The 11,073-nt window shown below is 41.2% G+C and overlaps 1 protein-coding gene across 1 annotated transcript in view; it reads left to right on the forward strand.

Moving 5' to 3' along the window:
• LOC107717026 (monocarboxylate transporter 10) overlaps positions 1 to 11,073 on the forward strand; it is a 33,473-nt gene that overhangs the window by 19,054 nt on the left and 3,346 nt on the right. The window contains exons 2-4 of the mRNA XM_016523671.1: positions 1,753 to 1,897; positions 3,101 to 3,530; positions 10,939 to 11,070. Of these exons, the coding sequence (XP_016379157.1) occupies positions 1,753 to 1,897; positions 3,101 to 3,530; positions 10,939 to 11,070 (707 nt within the window). The remainder of the gene's footprint in view (positions 1 to 1,752; positions 1,898 to 3,100; positions 3,531 to 10,938; positions 11,071 to 11,073) is intronic.

Genomic DNA, 11,073 nt, shown 5'->3' on the forward strand with positions numbered 1-11,073 from the left:
GATGATTAGAAAGGATGAGTTTGGAGACTTCTGCCTCAGAGAGTGAAGAGAAGGATGTGAATGAGTGTATGTTTGCTGGTAAGATGTGCTTGACAGATTGTGGTGTGGAAAATTGTGCACTGATGGTTTTCATTTTATTAATGAAGAACGTGGCAAAGTCGTCAGCTGTTAGAGTTGATGAAGGAGGGGGAGGAGGAGGATAAAGGAGGGAGGAAAATGTTTTAAAGAGTTTGCTAGAGTTAGGCGAATTGTTCATTTTGTTATGATAGTATGTTGTTTTAGCAGTGGAGACATTAGCAGAGAAGGAAGAGAGGAGTGACTGATACACATTAAGGTCAGTAGGATTTTGTGATTTGCGCCACACCCTTTCTGCAGCTCTGAGCTTAGAACGATGTTCGCGGAGAACATCAGACATCCAAGGGGTGGTATGGGCTGGCCTGGAGGACAAGGGGCAGACCGTGTCTAAACAAAATGTAAGAGTGGAGCAGAAAGTATCAGTAGCACTGTTAGCATCAAGAGATGATAACTGTTCAGGAGATGCAAGCAGAGCGTGGAAGTCTGCAGCCTGAGGTTTATCTAGGTTTATCAGTCTTTATCATTACAGACTGGAACACATGCCACGGTTTCACTCAGGTCCTCCTCTTTTTCTTTCTTTCTTTCTTTCTTTCTTTCTTTCTAGTCTTCATGATGACTTTCTGATTATTAATATATGAATTCAAATACAGGCCATGATGAAGCTGCACCACACTTTATCTCACAGTGATGCCACACATTGCTGGGCCTTGTCTTTTTATAAAATTAATAGAATTTATTTATTTCATAAAAAAGCTTTTTCATACACAGACTCAGATTCAGGACAGTTTTGGTGAAATAAAGTAGAATAAATAGGACATCATGAGTATCATATGTGGTGTTCTTTAGGGAAGTTAGATGGACGTGTGTGTGTGTGTGTGTCTGTACTTGTTTTTCTGTAGGAAAGAGACTCGCTCCATAACCCAGATCATCACATGATCGCTTTGACTTCCCATGTGAAACTGCAGCATGAAGGACAGTAATGAATATTAGTGTCTCACGAGTAAAACACAGTAGTGTTTGAGTGATGCTTGTCATCCAATGCATGCTAAAACATTTCAAAGCTAAATTAAGGACATTTAAGTAACTTTTGTGCAACAGCTTTCTCTCCCCTTGATGTTTAATGTAAAATCTCTGTCCTAAAGTAAAACCGGTGCATGTCATGCCCCAGAAATATAATGGAAGTGTGTGTGTTAGATTAATGTTTCTGTCTGTGTGTATCTGTGTGTAGTATCTTTCTCTCTGTGCGTCTGTGATAAGAATAAACAGACACAGTATCCTGTGAGGACTGTGCTGGAATACAGTAGCACAGTATGAATCATTTTACAGTAAATCACTGTAGGGTTATACATCACTATATAGCTATTTCATGTTGGAAATAATAACGCTCATTTTGTATGATCTGTTGAATGAATTGCTTTACAAATGAAAAATCTTTCATCCCATTTGATTATTTTCTTGTTTTATTTGGATTGATGGACACTGATGCACTCTTGTCATTTGACTCAATCTGTCCTGTGTTGTGTTGTTTGGGTTTTTTAATGTAAATCTGTAAAACAGGAATTTATAATGAGCTGTTTGTCACACACATGTAAACACATTTAAATATTTCTAAAAGAAATTTCATTTACTCAGACTGCTGGCTTCATATAAATGAACTCTCTCTGTGTGTGTATGCAGCATGGGTCGGCTCTCTCTCGATGGGCATGATCTTCTTCTGCTCGCCGATCGTCAGTGTGTTCACCGATCTGTTCGGCTGCCGGATTACAGCAGTTGCAGGGGCAGCGGTGGCATTTGTGGGACTTCTGGCCAGTTCCTTTGTCACGTAAGTGCATTATATTCACCTCAGTTTTTAAATAAAGAGTTTTTTAAATTTATTGCTTAGCAGTTAAATTTAAGCTTTTATTACATGTAATTGGAAGTAGATGGTAAGTGACCATCCTTCATTGCTGAGTGTGCTTACTAGTGCTTAGCCAATGGACTATAATAGAGTGATTGCTTTCCAGTTGCACTAACCCATCCATTTTTATACCCTACTATCCTTCTTGTGTGATTTTATGTTTACTGTGAAAAGGGAGCAATGGATTTGTCTGTAAGCAGTGGATGGTGTATTTGATCATCCACTGGATGATCAATAGAGATCATCCTGAACACCTGACAATAAAATGTTTTTATTCTGATGCATGATTTGAAGGACTGTGCGGATCAGCTCGCTGATGTCTACTCATCATACTCAGTCCTTTGAGACCCAGAGTTCAATTAAATCAATTAAACTGAAACATACAACATTGTACTCTTTTGGTCTGACACTGGGGTCCCACAAGGCTCTGTACTTGGTCCTCTTCTCTTCTCTTCTCCTCTCCTCTCCTCTTCTCTTCTCTTCTCTTCTCTTCTCTTCTCTTCTCCACACACATGATCTTATGTTATATTAGTCTGTGTCAAGGCGAACAGGGAAGACATATGTTTCTGAGGCTTTCGACAATTAAAGTCAGTAAAGATATTAAAAAGTAAGCTGATTACTTAACGCACTTCGTTTGTAACATATTATCCCTAACAGTGCATATGCCTGTATGAGACAATCAGCAACATATTTATTACTTAAATACTCTGCACTAAATACATGTTGCAGTATGCTGCTGAGCTGGAGAGCATAACAAGCTCCATATGGAGTTTAGCTGAACACAAAACAATCATTTCATTTTTACGCCACTAGCATGAGCAGAACTGAACTGAAAAAAATCTCTTTTTCCATCTGGCATTGGTCAGAGAAACAGATGAATGTTTTGAAAGTGTCACAGAGTTGCAATGGTTCACTCCTTTAGAGAATCAACCTATTAATTACTAACTTACAGTGAACATTAAGCTGAGAGATGGTGAAGAATTCTGAGAGCACAAACATTCACTGGGGAAATTTCACAATTGTGCTTTGAATTACATTAATAGTAGCATTACTAGTAGCATTACAGTAATAGTAGCATTGATTTAAAATGTGCCTTCGCTAATGCGGTCTGATCGTCATTCTCTGCAGGTCTCTCGGGCCGTTGTACTTCACCTACGGCATAGTCTTCGCCTGTGGCTGCAGCTTTGCATATCAGCCGAGTCTGGTGATCCTAGGTCACTATTTCAAGCGGAGGCTGGGCCTGGTGAATGGCATCGTGACGGCGGGCAGTAGCGTGTTCACCATCACGCTCCCGTACATGCTGTCCGGCCTGCTGAAGCGCGTGGGATTCGCCTACACGCTGCGTGTGCTGAGCGTCTTCATGTTCATGCTCATGCTGGCGGGATTTACCTACAAACCCCTGCTGCCCAAACCCGTCAGCAGCAGCAAGTCGGGCAGCCGCTGTCCTTCGCTCAGGAGGGTGTTTAACGTGCACATCTGGAGGTCTCTGGGATACCGCATATGGGCCTTTGGGATCCCTGCGGCCCTGTATGGATACTTCGTGCCTTACGTTCATCTGGTGAGTGTGCTGAGTTTCTCTGTTCTGCCTTAGACTTCACTACGTCTCAGGAACGTCCTCAAAGAAATATTACAGATAGTTCACCCAAATGTGAGCACTCGTACCATCTCTCATGCTGTTCCAAACCTGTATGCCTTCAAGGAATAATTAATAATGTAAATTAGCTGATAATGTGCTCACCCTCAGGCCATCCATGATGTAGATGAGTTTGTTTCTTCATCAGATTTGGAGAAATGTGTCATTGCATCACTCTCTCAGCAATGGATGCTCTGCAGTGAATGGGTGCCGTCAGAATGAGAGTCCAGACAGCTGATAAAAACATCACAATAATCCACAAGTAATCCACACCACTCCCGTCCATAGTTAATGTCTTCAGAAGACAAAAGCTGAAACAAATCCATCATTAAGGTGTTTTTAACTTCAAACTGTAGCTTCCAGCTAAAATATGAGTCAATCTATAACAGCACTTCCTCCTGTGAAACTATATCTTTAAGGTTAGATTACACTACACAACTTTTATATAGATTTTTGCTCTGATTTACAGTCTGGAAGAGCTGATGATAGTTAGCAAAAGTCAAAGTCAGTTTGTTTTATTTGACATATTTCACAGAAAGTGATTCTGTCCAGTCGTCAAAGATCAGGCATGTTTGCTATTTTTGAGATGTTCAGATTTTAGCCTTTATTTTCTTCTGCAGAGCACAAAAGGAGATATTGTGAGTAAAATACTCAAGATTGCACTGACAGGGACTGGAGCATGCAAGCGTCTTCAGAGAGCATCATAGCAGCAGTTCACATGAATGTATTTTCAAGGTAAATGATGATTTGTGTGAAGAACAGACAAACATCTACATGCGTTTTGTCTAATGAAGGTTGAGGTTGATTGGGAATGATCCAAGCATTGCTAAGATGGCCCACGAGAGCCACGTCAGCAGAGTATCAGTGCGGTTCCTTCATCTGTACGCTGGACTCCCGCGTGGAGGGATGTTGATGCTGTGAGGTTTACCGAAATAAAAGGTCAATTTGATCTGAGGAGCGCGGGGCGTAGCTGCAGACTGTGCTCTACACAAACATCGGCTCTGTTATTGTAGTATCTCCAGACATGTTTTGCGCAGGTTAAGTTGCCCCGCAGAGGGTGGATGATGGGCAGCACTGAAAGGGAAAGAGGTTGTTTATCTGTGGAGAGCGGCTCTCTCGTCCGGAATCCTCTGGATGTTTTCCTGCCGCTCTTTCTCGGTCGAGGAGGTTAGCAGTGGACAAACACACATCTCAGCATGTCATTGTCATCTGCCAGAGGCTGAAGAGCTCACTTGAACTGTTCAAGTCAAAACAAAAGCATGTTCCTCGGGGTTAGAGGGCACATGGCCTCACAGGGTTTGGATGTTGTTGTGAAGTCCTCACAGCGATCTCCACTGACTTCAGATCAACAGCAGGTTTAACACCCAGAAGTGTTTTCTTCATGTATTTTATGTCTGTCAAAATGACTGAAAAACTAAATTCGAATTTTCCACTTAAATATGATCAAAATTCGAATTATATTCAAATTTAAAAGGCATAATTTCAGTTAGGGGGGAAAAAAAGCTTTTGGGTTCTCTCCTGAGGCCACAAGAGGACGCATCACGCAGAATATTATGTATATATTGAATGAACAACGTAGCAGCGCCGCATCTAGTGGCTTCAACTGGATAGGCTAACAAAAGCATTAAAATGCAATGACACTTACATTGTCGTAGCATTTCGTGCGCCACTGATAAGGCTGCCTGACGGCTGACGTAGACCTAAAATTCGAATGCAACGTTTTTGCATTCGAATGTGATTTTTTTTTTTTTAATTCGACGAATATTCGAAATTCAAATTTTTTTTGACAGCCCTGAGTCTGACTTTTGTTTTCATCATAGTACTGAGACTGCCCTTGACTTATTGGTAGCAGCTGACTCAGGACTTGTATCTATATGAATTATTCTTGATTTCACTGCAACGTTCAATACTATTTCACATAAATTCTTATTAGATAGATTTCAATCTATAGGAATTGTTGGTCCTTCATTCCTCAAATCTCTCAGGTCATACTCAGATCAAAACTGGCTAAGTTTTACAAACAAAGCCATCTAATCATGACTGGTGTCCCACAGGGTTCGGTTCTGGGCCCTTTGTTATTTATCATTTACCTACTCGTGCTTGGAAGCATTTTCAGAAAATTTGGCATTGACATTCGTAGGCAGACACACAGAGACGAGCCCCTCTGTCAATAATCCTTTGCAGTAGTTTCACTCGTCTTGCAGCTCACCACATTTAATCACTTCCACTTTCTAAGCCATTTGGTTGGGACATGTTATATAGTCTATGTAGATGAATTTTGTTGGGACGCGTTATGTATTCTTTGTTGGTGAATAGTGAGAGAGCGTACGTGTAGCTGACTGTTCTCTGGAGGTAACCTCTGGTCTCGTGATCTGTTCGCACACAGACAGATGCTGACAGCATCATGATGTTGTGTTTCTGAAGCTGCTGAGGTCAGCAGTCATGCGCTGAAGCATCAAGAAATGCAGATGAGCACTTTTAGCAGTCAGAGTCCGTTCTTTATTCATTTATGATCTTGATCCAGCAGATAAAGGCCAGTGGTTCACCTGCAGTCACCTATGAACCATCATCATCAGCACAGTTTATCAAAAACATTGTGAAATGTTTTGGACTCGTTTCACATCTCGTCTGTGACAGACAGACTCTCATAACTGAGCTTTACTAAGCCATTGAAGCTTTTTTTGATCCATAACAAATTGCTTAAAAAAACCCACAGCCACAAGGATGTTCATAAGTATAAGCAGCTGCAAAACTTGCTCAAAACTCTATCACGCCTCCACTTTTTCAGCTCATGGCTAATATAATCAACACACACTATTGCCCAAAGTAAAGATATAGAGTCAATTTAATGGACTCTTGTAAACGCAGTCAGTCTATTCAGAATGAAAGCATCCCAAATTGCATGTGAAAACTGAATGAAATGTATTAAAATGTAAACAATATGATTTACACACTAACTCCAGCACAATCTGTGTATTTTAAATGCTCAAGACAAATACCACAGCCATTGCTGTTTTTCAGTTTGAGTATTTCTCAAGCCCGCTTGCATGTGCTGTCAGGGAAAACATACAGCCTGCAGGACATGAGCGCAAAATTACATTTACACTCATTTGACATTGATAATTAATGTGGTGGTGAAGCCATTGGAATGGGTTGGATTTCTGCATTAATTGGTTATAAAGTGTTCATTAAAGTCATAAGTATAGACTAAATGTGTGTTAAGCTAGTTACACGCAAACAATTATAATATTTCATGGACAACAAGTGGCTCATAAACGACTCATGAAACTCAACACAAAAGAAAATCCGTTGTGGATCATCCTGGTAACAACAACAAGGTAAAGTTCATTTACTTTTTCCACAGCACTGTGAATGTTTGATTGGATGTGTTCAATAAAGACATGAAAGATTATAATTGTGTGTGTCATTAGCTTAAGCACATTGTGTTTGTCTATACTTGTGACTTTGATGAAAATCAGATGACATTTTATGACCAATTAATGTGAAAAACCAACCAATTCCTATGGGTTCACATGCTCTCTCTTAAACCGTCATCTGTGTTAGCCAGCAGGATGACATGACCAGCACAATGCATTCAAAACGTTCAATTCCTACAGTAAAATAATGACGACCGAGTCAGCGAGAGAGAGTTTCAGACCCTTTCATGTGTTTAAATGCCTTAAACATGTACTTTTCTGTGATAAAATCTACGTTTAAGGAGTACTGGCAGGGATTGTAGGTGCGGGGAGTGAATGTACAGCGCTCTCTCCCACCTTCAATACCACGACTGAGGTGCCCTTTGAGCAAGGCACCGAACCCCCAACTGCTCCCCGGGCGCCGCAGCAAAAAATGGCTGCCCACTGCTCCGGGTGTGTGTTCACTGCTGTGTGTGTGTTCACTGCTGTGTGTGTGCACTTTGGATGGGTTAAATGCAGAGCACTAATTCTGAGTATGGGTCACCATGCTTGGCCACATGTCACGTCACTTCACTCACTCACTTAAAGACTCATGCATGGGTTATTTTGTTGCAGGAGTTGATAGTGTATTGTCTGTAAGCTCCTCATGTGTCCAGCACAGGTCAAGAATGAACTCAATCAGGTTGAGCATTGCTGATGATGTTCAGACTGCCAGGCATTATGTTCTTCTTCATTTTTTACACAGTGAAACTCTGTGTGTGTGATGTGGGCCTCAGATTGGTGTGTTTTGGGAGGAGGAACCCGAACGCCCAGGATCCCGTCTACATCTGCTCTTGTGTTTTTTATGGTTCATGTCCTCTTCTGTACTAATTGCACACCTCCGGATCTGATCTGCTCACGTGTTTCTCTCTGAAGGAGTGTGTGTGCACGCTGGCAGGCAGTAAGTATGAATAATGAGCATTCATGACAAATGGCTTGGTGGTGTGTCGCTCTTACACACACACACACACACACACACACACACACACACCAGCAGCGATTGCTTGAGAAACACGGGAGTCTTCTTTCAAAATGCACCAATGGTGTTTTTTACAAACAATATCTGTATGATTCTTCAGGCAGGTCTGAAGACCTGAGAGTTTCTTAATAATTAATTAATAATTAATAAATGTTAATAATTTATGCATTTAGCAGACACTTTTATCCAAAGCAACTTACAGTGCATTCAGGTTATACATCTAATGGTTAGAGAGTCGGACTCGTAACCCAAAGGTTGCGGGTTCGAGTCTCGTACCGGCAGGGATTGTAGGTGGGGGGAGTGAATGTACAGCGCTCTCTCCACCTTCAATACCACGACTGAGGTGCCCTTGAGCAAGGCACCGAACCCCCAACTGCTCCCCGGGCGCCGCAGCAAAAAATGGCTGCCCACTGCTCCGGGTGTGTGTTCACTGCTGTGTGTGTGTTCACTGCTGTGTGTGTGCACTTTGGATGGGTTAAATGCAGAGCACTAATTCTGAGTATGGGTCACCATGCTTGGCCACATGTCACGTCACTTCACTCACTCACTTAAAGACTCATGCATGGGTTATTTTGTTGCAGGAGTTGATAGTGTATTGTCTGTAAGCTCCTCATGTGTCCAGCACAGGTCAAGAATGAACTCAATCAGGTTGAGCATTGCTGATGATGTTCAGACTGCCAGGCATTATGTTCTTCTTCATTTTTTACACAGTGAAACTCTGTGTGTGTGATGTGGGCCTCAGATTGGTGTGTTTTGGGAGGAGGAACCCGAACGCCCAGGATCCCGTCTACATCTGCTCTTGTGTTTTTTATGGTTCATGTCCTCTTCTGTACTAATTGCACACCTCCGGATCTGATCTGCTCACGTGTTTCTCTCTGAAGGAGTGTGTGTGCACGCTGGCAGGCAGTAAGTATGAATAATGAGCATTCATGACAAATGGCTGGGTGGTGTGTCGCTCTTACACACACACACACACACACACACACACACACACACCAGCAGCGATTGCTTGAGAAACACGGGAGTCTTCTTTCAAAATGCACCAATGGTGTTTTTTACAAACAATATCTGTATGATTCTTCAGGCAGGTCTGAAGACCTGAGAGTTTCTTAATAATTAATTAATAATTAATAAATGTTAATAATTTATGCATTTAGCAGACACTTTTATCCAAAGCAACTTACAGGGCATTCAGGTTATACATCTTTTACCAGTATGTGTGTTCCCTGGGAATTGAACCCACGACCTTTTGCGCTGCTAACGCAATGCTCTACCACTGAGCCACAGGAACACCGGTTTCAAAGAAACACAGCTTGTGTCTGACGTGACATGACGTGTTTTGTGTTGGGCTAAACTCCATATGGAGCTTGTTATGCTCTCCAGCTCAGCAGCATACTGCAACATGTATTTAGTGTTTGAAGAAACACAGTTTCTTCTGCTGCGTCTGATAAACATGATCACGTGGTAAAAAGACCAGGGCTATGAACGTTTCATATTACCACAAATACTTACAGAGTTTCTTTCGGCTGTTGAACACAAAAGAAGATATTTTTAAGAACAGTTGTTGCTCCCCATTGACTTCCCTAGTATTTTATTTCCATAATATGGAAGTCAATGGGGGACCAACAACTATTTGGTTACTCACAATCTTCAAAATATCGTCTCATATCTAAACATCTAAAACAGTCTGCATCGGTAAAGACCATGTGCTCCTGTCACGTCAGACACAAGCAAAACTCTTTCTGGAAAATGTAACCACAAAATGATTTACATGATAGTAATGACAGTACTGAGAACAGTGGTTATTCTTTATGAAAATAAATATATTAATATACACACACAAATATATATATATATAAATATATATAATATAAATAAATTTACAGTTTTTCTCGATTGCTTAAACACATTTCTTGAAATTGTGACTCCTTTCCTCGAAACTCTAAACACAAATCCATAACTTCTCACCCAGTTCCCCATACTTCCTATTTTCAGGCTCTCCACTCAAAACTATTCAATCTTGCTGAAAAAAACAAACTTCGCCCTCAGACATGACACACAAGCCCTCAGAAACACACACACAACAACATAGTCTTACACACTAATGAGATCAATTCATAAGCATATGAACACACAACAGAATATAGAGTCATCTCTCAGTTCTGCAAAAATACAGTACATGTAAGAAGTACTTGGCTACAAATCAGTTCAGCAGTTACAGTATGAGTTTGAGGGTGTACAACTTGTGCGTCAGTATTTACTATACATACAGTATGAATAAAAAGTAAAAGTTCTCTCATCTGAAGTACTGCTACTGTTCTGTCATTATATTTGATCTGTCAGTAGTATTGAAAGCCTGTTGGCAGCTGTCCTCAAGCACAAGAACATGATCAACTACAGCGCTGTGTATTTCATCAGGAATAAATGTCCTTTGACCCCGTCCCCTTCAGTTTTATTTCCCCCTCCTCTTCCTCTTTGTCTCGCACTAGTAGGATTCATTCTCACATAATCAGCTGTGCTCTTGTTCATATCATCCTGAGATTCTGACCTGTGTGTCATCAGTTTTGCTACTTAATGTTCACACATGGATAAATTAGTGTTATTTGAGTTCATATTGTGATTCTTGAGGTAATTGTATTGTGTGTTTGTTTTCTGAACGAGAAACTGGTTAAACCTGTGCAAAATGATGACACTTTTGTGTAGATTTTTGCAGAAAACACTAAGCATCAGTCTCTCTTTGAGATCAGTGATGTCTCGTGGTCCGTCTGCGCTTTCACATACAGACATCTGAGGAAAAAAGTCTGTAGGAAACCTAATGGCTGAATGAATGATGTTTAATTCAGTGATGTTTTAATGCAGGTGTTTTGAGGCTGTCATCACTGATCATTGTGTGTCTCAGATGAAGCATGTGGAGGAGCGCTTCGGTGCGGACGCTAATAAAGAGGTTCTGCTCACCTGTATCGGCATCACGTCTGGAGTGGGCCGTCTGATCTTCGGGCGAGCGGCTGAGTGCGTCCCTGGAGTCAACCAAGTG

Source organism: Sinocyclocheilus rhinocerous, unplaced genomic scaffold (assembly GCF_001515625.1).
Source record: "Sinocyclocheilus rhinocerous isolate Xijiao unplaced genomic scaffold, SAMN03320098_v1.1 scaffold210, whole genome shotgun sequence".
NCBI lineage: Eukaryota > Metazoa > Chordata > Actinopteri > Cypriniformes > Cyprinidae > Sinocyclocheilus > Sinocyclocheilus rhinocerous.